This window comes from Alligator mississippiensis, chromosome 3 (assembly GCF_030867095.1).
Source record: "Alligator mississippiensis isolate rAllMis1 chromosome 3, rAllMis1, whole genome shotgun sequence".
Lineage (NCBI taxonomy): Eukaryota > Metazoa > Chordata > Crocodylia > Alligatoridae > Alligator > Alligator mississippiensis.
In genome coordinates, this window is record NC_081826.1 from 81,843,061 (window position 1) to 81,857,088 (window position 14,028).

Sequence of the window (14,028 nt, forward strand, 5' to 3'; positions counted from 1 at the left end):
CGAAAGCTTGCAAATTACTATTTTTCCAACTATTTAGTTGATCTAATAAAAGATATCATGTTTACCCAAACAACCTTGTCTGCCTATGTTCTTAGACCAACATGGCTACAAGCAACAACCTTGATGCAGCCAGGCCCTTGGGGCAGCTGCCACACATGGGGGAGCAGCAACTTCCAATGCCCTGGTTTTTTTGCCCCATTCTCTCCCTAAGTTGGTGAAAAGAGTTGCTGTCCTAGTCACCCTGCCCTAGTTACACCACTGCCATGGATGAGATGGAAGAATATGGTTTATGCTCATTCCTATTTCCCAGTCCTTGACATTCACTTTCTACCCAGCACACAGAAATGGGGGAAGAAGGATGTAATGGCTCTCTGGAGATTTGTCTCCCCCTCCATGCTGCCACTCGCAATATAGCTGGAAAGCAGAAAGGAGGTGCCTTACACTTTTTTTTTTACCAGACTGTACAGACCTATAAGGCAGATCACCATCAGGTCTTTCCTTTAGCCTTAGGCTAGAGAAAATGGGTAGGAAGGATTTACTAGGAAAAAAGAAAAACAGGGAGAAACACCCTTTCCCTAGCTTTCAGCTTCTGAAGTCCATGTTTCATTTTCAAGAAGAAGGCACGGTATGGATTGCATGCTCCATATGTGGCTCTATTTTCTTCAAACCATACAAGCTCTCTGTGTGCACATCTCCTATTCATTAGGGCTGTAGTGTATACATTTGAGGGATTAACAGGGTTTGAACAGCTTGAATAATAGGACAGTTAGTTCCCAATCTTAGACCCAACACCATCATTGTCCTGTAATCATGATGGAAGGTTCACTTTTTATATTGTTTGTTTAGTTTTTGTCTTACATGTGAAAGCTTGTCTAACTTTACCCCAACTACATAGTCCAATAACAGCCATCACCATGAGAAATCCTCACCTCTCTCTAAAAATAAACTACTCATCTTCGCTTCCGCTGCTGTTCAGTTTCATTTTCTGTACAGTAGCGCAGTAGTTAATTTATCCACGGTATAATGCAAGTATTACAGTGTAGAAAGGGCCAAAGGATGTCTGGATTTTTCAACTGTTTGAATAATAATAATAAACCCTTTAAAATATTTCTAATGAATCTTAGCCCCCCCCCCCCACACACACATTACACGCATCATGCAATTAACTGGTTAACTGCACAATTACTTTAGACCAGTTACATGTGCAAAGTACCTATCATACCATAAAAAGATCCATCCAGCTGGAAAATGTATAATAACTTTATAGCTATGTCTCTATCCAGCTTTAATAAGCATGTGTAGCAACATGGCTATGTCCCCACAGGAGGGGTGCACCATGTGTTGCCACAGCTGGGAGCACGCCATGGCTACTGCAGCTAAGTCCCATTTGCTGCATGGGATGCTGCCACAGCTGAGAATCCTGTCAGATAGGGGACTTGCAGATGTAGGAGCCTGCTACTTGCTGGTGCAGGAGGGGTGCAGGATGGTGACCCCAGGTTCCCCCTGTACTGGCAATAAGGTGTAATTGAATGTGATGCTGGATCCCAGGGTCCTGCTCTACATTAAAACTGGAAAGATACCTGCTGTAGTGATGTTACACATTTTCAAGCACTAACTTGGTAAGTGGTTGGCTCTTTTTACAGCTGGATGAGTCCTTTTGTAGGATGGAATAATTACTTTCCTGGGGCAGACAAGGTTCTTTGGGTTAATCTGATATCTTTTATTAGACCAACTCAAATAGTTGGAAAAAAATCTTTGCAAGCTTTTGGGCAGTGCCAGCCAGTCCTATACTGAGAAACCTGTGGCTGCAGGGGGCCCCCCAGCTAAGGGCCCCCCTGCATCTGGCTGCTCCCCACCCCGTCCTCCACAGCCAGCTTCTTTGGGGCAGGAGACCCCAAAACTATTTCCTGCAGGGGGGCCCAAAAAATTGTGGTCTGGCCCTGCTTTCGGGCACAAACACCCTTCATTAGGTTGAGGAAGCATTTGCAGCTGTTCTGTGTTCTTCCTGGATGGAATGAATAGGGAAATTTATTGTGGGCTTCACCAGAAAATTGTGTAATAAATGTAAGTTGTAGCCAGGGCCTGCCACCATCATGCCTCCTGCCATGCACCTGTGGTGCACTTGGGTGGATCCTATCACACCTTCACCTGAAGATCTAGAGGGGGCCTGACTGGCTTCTGTGGTAAAGTGTTTTCTGAGCCACGACCCCCCTGGGAGTTAAAAGAGCTGGAGGTGGGAACAAAATGTTCTCCCATTCTAGGAGGATTATAGCACTGCCATTCATAGAATCATAGAAAATGAGGGTTGGGATGAAGCCCACGGGAGGTCATCTAATTCAGTGGTTCTCACCCTTTTTCCTACTGGGACCCATTGGCAAAGATCCGTGGCCTATCTGGATCCACAACCCCCTAGCCCTGCTGGTGCCCGACTCCCAGTACCCTGCTCCCCCGGGACATGCTGGTGTCCCTCACTCCCCTTGCTCTGGGCTGGGGCTGTCGTGCCACACCAGGCAGCATGGTCATGGGCCCTCCTGGCCCCCAAGCAGTGTCACCCGGCCACCCCGCCCCTGTGAGCATGGGCACCAGCCCCGGTGCCACCAGCCCGGCCACGCAGCTCTGCTTCGCCCCCTTCCCCGCTGGCCTTCCCGCCGCCCCTCTGGCCTTCCGCAGCTTCTGACCCTTTGAAATATTCTTGCAACCCACTTTTGGGTTAGACCCCATGGTGTGAGAAACACTGATCCAGTCTAACCACCTGCTCAAAGCAGGACCATCCCCAACTAACCATCCCCCAAGATCATCCCAGCTTTGTCTACCTGGCTCTTAAAAACCTCCAAGGATGGAGACTCCATTCTCTGGTTGTCCTGTTCCAGTGCTTTACTACCCTCCTCGTGAGAAAGTTTTTCTCATATCTAACCTAAATATCTTTGCTGAAACTTAAGGTATGGGTATTTCCACATTTCTGGGCTTTGCTGGTTGCCCCCATGCCCCTTTTTCTGCTACATGTGTCAGGGTGGGGTTTTTTTAAGCCTTCTCAGTGATATTGGGTATTGGTTACAGCCCAGGCTGGGGACTTTGACTGGGGTGTGCCAATGTTCCTGCTGAGACAAAAGTTGGAGGTTCAGGCTTATCGTCATATTCAGGGTCAGGAAGGAATTTTACCCCATGGTCCTCTTCTAATTGTGGGGAGTTTGTCTTCATCTGTAGCCCTCTACTTGGGATTCTTTGAGCATATACTAACAACATTTTATAGAAGCAGGACATTGGCTGCCGTGGTTCCTCCACTTTACTGATGACCCATTAGGGTCTGTTGTATCAGGGTTGACAGTAGTCTTATGTAGAGTTTAGATTATGATTATATGGGATGATTTGCATAGGCCCGATCCTGTCTCAAGTAGGGGGTTGGACTAGATGACCTCTGGAGGTCCAGAGCCAGCTTTAGGGGTGGGTGACATGGGCAACTGCCCAGGATGCTGTGGTCATGGGGGTACCAAACACACGCACACAAACACAGTGAGCAGCCTATGTCCACAACGGTGCTCTGCCCAGGCCACGTCCTGCCCCAGCCAACTCTCGCCCCAGGCTGGAGGAGCAATGCGCAGCCCAGCCCGTCCCCTGGCTCCACCTGATGCTCTGGAGGAGCTAAGCCAGGCACATGTGGGTGTGGTGGCACCTGCTCCAGTCCACCTGCCTTACTCTTGTGCAGCAGTAGCGGTGCCTGCCTGAAGCACCCTGCTGCTCTGCCGCGCCGCTGACTGCGGAGGTGGTGGGTTGGGAAGGGAGGTAGGAGGGCATCAAAATACAAATAAATACAAATCCCTCCATTTTCGGCTCTGTGGAGGTCCCTCCCAGCTTTGCTTCTCTGGGACTCCTTGGCCATTGCTCTTTGTTCTGTCACCTGCCACCACTGAGACTAGTCCAGCTCCTTCCTCTTTGCAGCCACCCTTCAAGGGCTGCATGATAAAAGTGTCAAGCATTACAACAGGGAGGCTCTGCGCTCTCCATCCCTGGACATTTTCAAGACCAGGTCAGACAGATACTTTGGGGGGGGGGGGGGATAAGTTGGGGATGCCCCAGCCTTGAGCAGAAGCCCGCATGTGACTAGACTAGATGGCCTATGACAGTGGTGGCCTTAGGGTTGTTGGGACCCTGGGCCAGAGAGTCATTTGGGGCCCCTTAGAGGCTTCATTTTGACGACCTACAAGCATTGGTGACGCGTAGGGGGTGTACACGCACCCCCTGAGATTGGTGGGGCGCCCCGAGAGACCCACTTCTTGTCGCGACACTGTCGGTGGCGTGTGCGGGCGGTCGCCAGTTGCGGGTGGGTGCTCGCCAGTCCCCGCCCCGCTGCGGCTGCCCACCAGGCTCCGGCGGCACCCCTCCTCGTTCATGCCTATAGGCAAGCCGGACATTTCCGATTTCAGTTTCCCTTTGCCCTACCAGTGAAACTGCTAGGAAAGTATCTGCTAAGACAAATATCCCGCGCAATTAATGTTTATGTTGATGAAGCGTGGGGCCCGGTTTGCCCTCCCCGCCCTGCCTGCCTAGGGTCGCCCCCCTCAGCTCCCCCGGCCAGAGCTGGCTGCTGTGCGTCGCTTCCCCCGCCCCTGCCGGGCTCCCGGGTTTCCTGGGCGGCTTCCCGACCCTGCGGGGACTCCGGGGAGGAGCCCCAGTGCCGTCCCGTCCCGCCCGGGCCAGTCCCTGGGTGCCGCCGGCCCCTCCCGCCAGGTGAGGTCGGGGCGGGGCGGGACAGGGCAGCGCCCGGCGCAGGGGGAGGCTGCAGCCCGGGCGTCCCGCGGCTTCACAAAACAGCGCGCGGAGCCGCGCATCCGCCTCCTTTCTGCTTGCAGCTCGGCCTGGCCCGGCCATGGATCCCCGCGCAGCCCTGTGCCACTGGCTGCTCCTCGGCCTCCTGGTGAGACACCCCCACCCCCGTCTCCCGCCCTGCGCGGCGTGCCCTGCCAGCCCTGCCCGTCCCCGAGCAGCGCCCACCTGTTGCGGGAGTTGCTATCTGCATTGATTGGACCCCCCCTTTGGTGCGCGGGGTGTGGGGCTCAGTAGGAGGGGCCCGCCGCCCGAGGAGGAAGGGGCCCGAGGAGGAAGTGAAGTCGGAGGTGTGGAGGCCGCAGGATTTGGAGGGGGGTGGGGGGCTGGCAGAGCTCACGTAGGCCTGCCTGAGGCAGGAGCAGCCCTATCCAAACCGGGGGGGAGGTATCTCGAAAATACTTCTTGCTGGGGGCTCGGGAGTGGGAAAGCCCTCCGCACACTTTTGGACGTTTGATTTCTTTGTGAATGAAAGACGTGAGTGATCTGATCTGCGCCCCAGGACAAACGATCCTGTTCCCGGGCAGGGAATCTCGATGCCCCTTGTTGCTCTCGAGTGGGGACATGAAGTGGTCAAGCTTGGGAGCTTTGGAAAGGGAAGGTCGTCCATGAGACTCATGTTGAATTAAGAAAAGAAAGGCAACGCCTTATGCGTCGATATGCATACATTGGTTTTTAAGCGCGTACCTAGATTAGGGTTGAAAGAGGAGCCAAGCTACAGCACTAGGTAGGTGTTAGCAGGCAAACTGGCATGAAGAGGAAGGCTGCGAATGGGCTTTATTCTCTTTACGTCGGCCAGATTGAGTTGTTCTTTGGAAGTTGAAAGCAGCTTACCTCGCTTCCAAAAAAAGTTCCCTCTGCTTCAGAGGCCTGTGTGTGGAATAGGGAACAACATCTGACTCGCTGAAAAGGGCCTCGGCTGTGTATTGAGATCAATATTGTGAACTTAAAGTAATAAAGCTGTGGTTTTTATATTCAATACAGAAGATGCCATATAGTTATCAACCTTATTTGCCTGACAGGGAAAATAGTGAATACATGAAAGAAATACTCATTTGTTTGTTCTCCCTATCCCTCCCACTGTTACTGGTGCTGTTTTAGTCAAGCAAAAGTGAGTCTCGGGGAATAAGGTTTTAGTGATGTTGGCTGGCCGAATGGTGTTATTTTTACATGCAAGAAAATCAGTCTTGCAGAATTCTCATGGACGTTTACCAACCTGGACACAGGTTGGTAAATCCACCCTCTGCTATAAACTTGATAATCAAAGAAAAGTTAAGATATCTTACTTACTTGGCTCCAATTTAAAAAAAAAAAAATCCTTTCTCCCTGAGATCCCCATGAAAAGGCTTCCTTAAAAATGCTTATTTGTAATAATCAATATAACTGAGACTACTGTATGCTTATGTTTACCTATGAGTATCTTCTTAGCTTGCTGTTTGCATATCTGTTTAATTATTTTTATATATTAGTACAGGACTAGACTTGCTCATGTTTTCAGATTAGATTTTCCTGGTTTAGGAAGATTCCTGTAATGCACTTAATTAAATCACATATGATTTTTAATAAAAATCTACAATAGTAGTTGCAATAGGACAGAGAAGAGTTTTGCAAGGATAAATAATTGCTAAAATGTCCCAGTTGAGAAATATAGAGCAATTTCAGTCATTATTGAGATTTATAGAAGAATATTCAAAACAAATAATTTAAAGAGCAAAAACAGCTTTAACTGTTGCATTTAGTGTATTGGACTGTGATTGTCTGGTGCATCTCAAAGTAATCAGTTTAACCTTTTTATGGTGTTTAGAGGCAGCTAACTTTTAAAGGAATGTTGTTTCTTTCTATATAAGAAGAGTTTATTCTCTCACTTATGTTCACTATTCTCTCTACGTCTTCAATTTAACACTGAAAATTTGTGCACTATGACTAGTATCTATTACTAACTTCTTTTGTGTCTTCTTCATGTTGTTTAGAATCAAGTTGCATAAGTGTGTGTGTATATATATATATATATATAAACATATTATATATATATATATATACATATACATATATATATATATACATATATACATACATATACTGGCTCTGTAAATTTGGATTACAATCAGAATTGTTGAATTTAGGAAACATGTATGCTTTGCACTCAGGACTTTGTGTCAGATGCCACTACTCACCTTCATTTTCTCATTTTATAAAATATGGTTATTGCTTGCCAGTCATAAATGCATATTTTGAATTTGAGACTCCAATTCTGTAACCAGAAATTTTTGAACCAGGTATTTTGTGCCTAAAGTTTACTGAAGATAAGCAAGTTCCATAAGACTTCAATAAGATTTTTATGTCTTAACCATTAAAACTCAATGCAAACATCTTGAAATAAGCTTAATGAATTGTCAAAACTTAATACACAGCTCCATGGATCGTTAGTACTCTGTATTGAAGGACTATAAGAATTAATTTTCCCACTTTAATATATGGGAAAATAAGAAGCCAAATGAATTGTTGATCCTGTTGAAGCTGATGAAAATCTGTCATTGATATCAATGTGGTGTCACCCAGAATTGTTAGGTGCCCAAGTCATACAACAAAAGATGGAGAGAGTCAAGTTGTGAACATTGGCATTCTGATTTCAAGTCCTGTGTTTGATAGGTTACTCTGCAACCCTTGAATGCTATTTTTAACAAAATGATAAACTCGTGGTTTTAAAATAAGCTGTTGAGATATGTAATACCATATGAATTTTAAGTCTTTTCAAGTTATTTAAAGTTATTAAAAACCTAGGTGTGTTCTACTTTTTATGCCATGATTTTGAATAATGAAACACAGTGCTTTACTATCAAAGTCGAATATTTTTAACTTTTTATTCCTTTTTAGGCACTGAATTTGTTTTGTGAAGCTTGCAAGAAAGTCACGTTTAATGTTCCTTCTACACTAGAGGCTGAGACATTAATTGGCAGAGGTGAGAAACTAAAAGATACCTTTCAGTACTGTGCTGCCTTAAAAAAAGCTACAGAAAGGAAAGGGAGAATAATTGGTTTTGTAATGCAATTTGAGCCTCAAACAACCAGATAAGCATAATTGCATTGCTGATTTGCATTATGACAGATTTTAACAGTGGTCACCATAATATGTACACATTTTAACTGGTATCCAGTTATAGGCAAGACTTCTTGGATTTTTTGTGGGGTTTTTTTGTTAAGATGTAATGGTAGAGGTTTAGACTGTTTCAAATTTGGGTACCCACTTTTGTGCATCTAAAAGACTTTTAAATATGGAACCACATTTTCAGTAGTGCCATATACCCACAACCAGCATAGAAGGGGTCAGTTTTCTGTTGTAGTTCTTGTGGACTACAAACAATGTACTAAAATGCTCAGAAACTTTTCCTGTATCGCTGACATGCATTAGCAGTGAAACAGAAAAGAATCACATTAAGAACCATGACTTGAAGCCTTCAGTGCAGATGGAGAAAGGAGTTGCAAGTATGTTCTTTGGACTCCCCCTGGTGCTGCCTTGTGCTAACCCAACACAAATTAGAGAAGTTGTGACATGCAGGAGGTACAGAAGCCCCCAAGCCCTCCTTTTCTAGATCAGTTGTCTTATGACACATAAAGAACAAGGGTTCAATCTCAGGGTTAGGTTAAGGGATAATTTATACTGGTACAAGCATAGTACTGAAAGTTGGTTTAGGAAGAAAAAAAGCCAAGGTTGGATTTTTTTTTTTTAAATCCCAGTGTACTGAGTGTTCATTTATAAAGCTCTTTGAAAGCAAGAGTGAATAAGAACAATGTGTTTAAGAATTTAACCTATTATCAATCTTATGATGGCAATGAGATCCATCTTATCAATATAATTTTGTATATAGGCAGGGATTTAACTAACTTTAATTTTCATTCAGATTAATTCATCTCGACTCACTTTCATTTGGGAAAAATATTTCAGCAAGCTTTAAAAATAATATTGAATAGAAGAATTACATACAGCACTTGCTCACCAACATTTAACCATGCCAGTGTATTCCAACTGCTATTTCTTAAAGTTTTGCTGAAGAAGGATGTGATTTTTTTTATGCTGATAAATTTGCAATAGTAAAATACGTTTAAAAAAAATTCCCCGTAATTTCCAGGTTCGAATATATGATTTTAATATATTCAGAATACGAGTAAAACTGTAAAAAGACTAGATCATGCAACACTGGGAATAATATTGACTGACCTTACCATGAGAAGCAGGATCCATATTCAGGTGTTTTGGAAAATATGCTGTTAGAGTTCCACAGTGACTCTCGGTGTAGGTGGGGATTCCATAGTCTCTTGAACACTGGAAACAAATTGTTTTTATGCAGAGTTAAAAGGAAGACATGTTGTCTGAAAAGATCTATCTCAACATTAATTTGAGTACAGCAGAGTGAGAATATGTTTTTAATAAGAATACTGAAAATATTTTTCTCTAGGTATTTAAACTTTGGAAATACAAAGATGAAACTTGGTGTTTCAGAATATTGCCCCCCTTATCATCTGCATTCACTGGTTGAAGTCCACTAGAATCAGTGCCTTGTGGAGGAATTGTTAATGCACAATTTGTATATGTTTTTGACAAAAGGAGTATATAGACTTGGACACAGAAAAAAATACTGGTTCAGTTTTTGATACTTGTTATATTGTAGTTGAAGGTTTAACTGTACTTTGACCCACTTACAGCTTCCTCATCTCACCTAGGTCTTGGGCTGCTAGCTCTCCTCTTTCTCAGGGTGGGAACCTGGGTTTGAGAACCTGGGTTCCTTTCCTTCCAGAGCAGAAAGCGTTAGGTTCCCTTTTAATTCATTGTGACTGCTGAATTTAGTTCAGCACCTGTAGGTCCTTCAGTCTCTCAGGAACAATGAAAGAGTTAACCAGTGTCCAGCCAGTTTTACTAAAGCACAGTAAAAAGAAAAAAAATATTCTAAACAGTCTACAAATATGTTTAAGTTTATTTTGTTTTACCAGCCATCTGCATGGGATCCTGATAGATGTAATTTTTTGTCAGTTACTTATTCCAGTGTCAGTTTTTGTCTCTTGATCGAGATGTCTATGCAGTTTTCGGAATCTTTTTCCATCTCTCAAACTGAAAATACAAGGATACTTAATAATTATCGATACAATTAGTGTATGAATACCCCATGTGCCCATCTATCACATCTTTAGGCATGGACAGATGTGATAGTTACACCACTGCCATCTGTAATATCTTGGTGTTTTTTGGAGGGGGGTTTGAAGTAGTTTATAGATTATGGAAACACCTAAGGTAATGTGACTTTGCTCAATCTGTTGGAGAATTACCAAACAAAATTATTGGTAAGTAATAAGGGTTTAGATTTTATCTGTCAGCAGCTAATATGTGGCAGCCATTTGCTGGAATCAAAGAAGATACTCCTGCTCCACTGTCTCCTAGTGGTGAAACACCATAATAACATATTTGCAGCATACAAACAGATTAAACTATACTGGATATGTATATATCTATCCATGCCTTCATTAGACTGTTTGTAATAATCCTTGATGTTTTAATGCTTTCAGACCATCAACATCGTAGGCTTTGTAATCTCTGGGAAATGGCTAAATGTACCTAATAAAAGAATGATGGCAAAATGTCTGTAAACTTGGTCTAACTTTAGTGCCTGAAGTTGGGCTCCAGAATCCACATGAAGACAGTTAAATAAAAGTAGCCTGCTTTTTCAGAGGCACGTATTGATTTAAGTGGACCAATTATTTTTAAATGTATAAATATAAACTCATATTAAACTTGAAAATGTTTGCCTTAGTCTTTTGGTTATCGCTTTGACCAAGTTAGTCTTTGAAATTCCTTTCTTACAGTAAATTTGGAAGAGTGCCTGAGGTCTGCAGAAGCTATCAGCTCAAGTGATCCAAACTTCAGAATTTTAGAAGATGGTTCTGTGTATACAACAAATATCACTACTTTGTCTGCTGAGAAAAAGACTTTTACCATATTGCTTAAGAATATCCAAACACGTGAACAAAAGAAGATACATGTTAATTTGCTATCAGATCAAAGAGAGGTGGGGTTATTATTTTTTCAGATGTTTTACTTTGGAAACTGCCTTTCACAGTACTGCTTGTTGGGTAAATCTAGTTGGTTGCAAATACCAAAATTATCACATGGAGCCGTTATACAGACGGGCTACTTTTATTTAACAATACTCAGTGCATTAGTTATCACTTCCTGAAGTGGCAAGGAATGGAAATTAGCTTTATCAAAAATGTTGAGGTTTCAGGAAAGCAGCATATTTGAAAGCAAGACCTAATGAACACACTCACTGTTAGCTGGAATTACTAAAATTCCTAATTTTTGCATAGGACCAAAGAATTCTAGTGGTGCCATGACTAGGCTGCAACAAGAAAACAAAGATTTTTTTGAAATGCCTTTAGAAGATTTTGAGTGGAAAAGAGAACCCATACAGGATACAGAAAACAAGGAGCTCTAACCAAGCCAGAAATGTAGGGGTTGCCCCTAATTTCTCTCTTTATGTCTAAATCCAGGAACATAAGGCCAGACATGCTAGAGATACAGTCCTACGGCGAACAAAAAGAAGGTGGGGTCCCATCCCATCCCATGTGATGGAGAATGGACTTGGACCTTATCCACTACAAATTCAACAGGTATATTTTACTTACTAACTGATTTTATGATGTACAAATCAGACAAGAAAGTAGTTTACAATATTAAAGGTCCATAATGCCTAATTTTCCTGAAAGATTTCATAAGATTAATTATGGTCCATTGAACACATACATTGATAAAGGCTTTCCAAACATTGTGTATTTGAGGTTGAGCTAGAACAGATGGGTTTTATTCCTAAGTCTCAGTCCAGTGCTTTTTTCCTTTTTCCAAGTCTTTCATTGTCTGCCTCTTTAATTGTCTATCTTGAAGTCCTGCAGCCCAAATGGCATGTAATCTTGTACAGTAAAATCCCTGTTATACGGCATGAGTGGGGAATGGGGGGATGCCGGTTACCTGAGGCATAGGGGTTTCTGGTTGGATGCGGAGTTGTGGTGGGGGGGGATGTGGGGCAGGGTGGGGAGGCACTGGCTGCATGCGGAGCAGCAGCAGCACGGGGTGGTGGTGGCAGCTGCCATGTGCGAACTTGGCGCCCCCCCCCACATCCAACTGTCCATCTGGAAATTCTGGTTAATACAGGGTTTCAGTTACTCAAAGGCCAGATGCCAGATAACAGGGATTTTACTGTAATTGGCCATGTATAAAGGTTTGTTTCTAGTGGTGGAAAACGTGCATTGCTAGAAATTATTTAGGGAGTGAGATCAGTACAGGTGTTCAGTTTGCAGCTGCCCCTTTTCCCCTGCTCCTTGCACCTTCCCAAGATCGGGGAAAGTGTAGGCCACTCCTCCTGTTTCCAGGGGGACTGGAGCATTGGGGCATAGTCTGCTGCCAGCCTCTCACACCGGGGCCTCCAGGGTGAGAAATGGGCAGCACTGCTCTCTCTGTTTGGCTTCTGGATGCTGGTTGAGTAGACTGAGCCCTGTGGCAAAGCCCCTGCCCGTTCTAAACACTTAGGACTCCTTCCTGTACAAGGTGCTGGTGGTAGCTTTACCCTGCTACTTTAGGGAGAGCATCCCTAAGCCTGTTTTCCAGCCCTTACAGCTTCCCTTTGCTGCCTGTACCACCCAATTGACCACTAGGGTGACAGTTAAGTCAATGAAGCTAGAAACTGGGCTACCTACTGACTTTTAAATTGCTGCCTTAGGGGGCAAGGGGAAACCACCTGGGCCAAGAATTGGACTTCGGGAAACTTCCCCCAAGCCTATTTTCTGGCTTCACCAGCCTCCCAGTTAGGTAGTGAGAGTGGAAATGGGAAGCCAGAGGAGGCCTGCAGAGCCCCTCACCTCTTTCCAAAACTGGGGACTGCCCAGTTTGGGGAAGGTACAGGATGTAGTGCCTGCCACTCACTTCCCTGCTGGGACTGGCAAAGCTCCCAGCCTGTTTCTCACTCTGGGGACTCCGGTGTGAGTAGAAGGTAGAAGGCTTGTGGCACTGCTGCCCCCCAGTATGTGAGGAGCTGGCAGGGAGCAGTAGGTGGCCCTTCCCTGTGACTACACTCCTCCTGGAGGAGTGAAGCCAGGGAAATGTTCATTCTTGCAGGAGAAACTCTCCTGAGACTGACTTCTGCTTGCTTGCAGTCAGCTTATTTTTCATCTCGAAACTGGAATCGCCATTTTTTGGTCTGGGAAAAAGCAAATATGTGTATACTTTTTGTTTCTGTTGGGAGAACAGAATTTTTTTTTTCTAGAAGAAACTGAACATATGTACATGGCCATTTAATCACTACAAACCAGAAACATTAATTAAGTTACCCATTTTGTAAAAAGAAGAGAATGATATTAGCAGGCTTTGCTCCATGAGGATTGTGAAGTACACAGTTACTAACATCAGTCCTCCCCTGAACAACTTTTCTTAGGCTGATGAGAGGAAATACTGCTGCTATGCATATTGCTCAAGTTGTATGTCTCCTGACTGAATGTGGTCTAAGAACATACTCAGTGCAGCTACTATACAGAAACCCTGTGAAGCTTGAGTATGATTGTTATAGTTTTGGAAATGTTAACATATTGCCTCTAAAGGTCTACTGAGTATTTGCAAAAGCTAACATTTAGAGTGGGGGTATGTAACCCCCAGCATGGGTGCCAGAGTATGGCATGTGGAGGCATTTTGGTTAGCACGTGCACTCTTGGGGTAGACAGTGGGGAAGGGAACAGGGCTGCACTGCCACAACAAGGTTCAGGTGCCTCTGACATCTGCTTCTGGCACACCAACATAGAGGTTGGGCACTCTGCCCAAAAACATTGCTGACCCCTGATTTAGAGATTTATAATTGGGCCAACTTTTTTAAAATCATTTTTGATACTAACAACAAGCAGGTCTTTGGTCCCAGGGGTTTCCCCCTTTTAAATCTCAAGTTTCTTCTAAAAAAAGAAAAAGTAAAAAACAAAAAAAAGGCATTTGATCTTAAAGAAATGGTTGGAAGAATTAAATTAGCAACATTATCCATTTCCAGTTATGAGCCAATGAATAATGAGTTTATGATGAAAAGTTGAACAACTTTTACTCTATCAGACAGATCTTTCTGTGACCATGCTGAAAACAAGTAATTATAGAATTGAAAATGCATATCCACCTCCCTGCCCAAGATCTTCA

At 44.0% G+C, this 14,028-nt stretch overlaps 1 protein-coding gene and 1 long non-coding RNA gene across 6 annotated transcripts in view; one reads left to right on the forward strand and one right to left on the reverse strand.

The window, feature by feature from the left end:
* The window catches only part of LOC109285966 (uncharacterized), a 106,300-nt gene extending 101,186 nt beyond the window's left edge, over nucleotides 1-5,114 (reverse strand). For all 3 annotated transcript variants that reach the window (XR_002093876.2, XR_002093875.2, XR_002093874.2), the window contains exon 1: nucleotides 4,990-5,114. This is a non-coding gene — a long non-coding RNA (uncharacterized LOC109285966). The remainder of the gene's footprint in view (nucleotides 1-4,989) is intronic.
* LOC102573852 (desmocollin-1) overlaps nucleotides 4,669-14,028 on the forward strand; it is a 50,658-nt gene continuing 41,298 nt past the window's right edge. For 2 of the 3 annotated variants that reach the window (XM_006258393.4, XM_014606833.3), the window contains exons 1-4: nucleotides 4,669-4,912; nucleotides 7,696-7,780; nucleotides 10,674-10,876; nucleotides 11,358-11,477. In XM_006258393.4, coding sequence (XP_006258455.3) covers nucleotides 4,865-4,912; nucleotides 7,696-7,780; nucleotides 10,674-10,876; nucleotides 11,358-11,477 — 456 coding nt within the window. In that variant the 5' untranslated portion in view covers nucleotides 4,669-4,864. Of the gene's footprint in view, nucleotides 4,913-5,274; nucleotides 5,299-7,695; nucleotides 7,781-10,673; nucleotides 10,877-11,357; nucleotides 11,478-14,028 lie in introns of those variants that run through there. The other variant, XM_014606832.3, reaches the window with a different exon arrangement.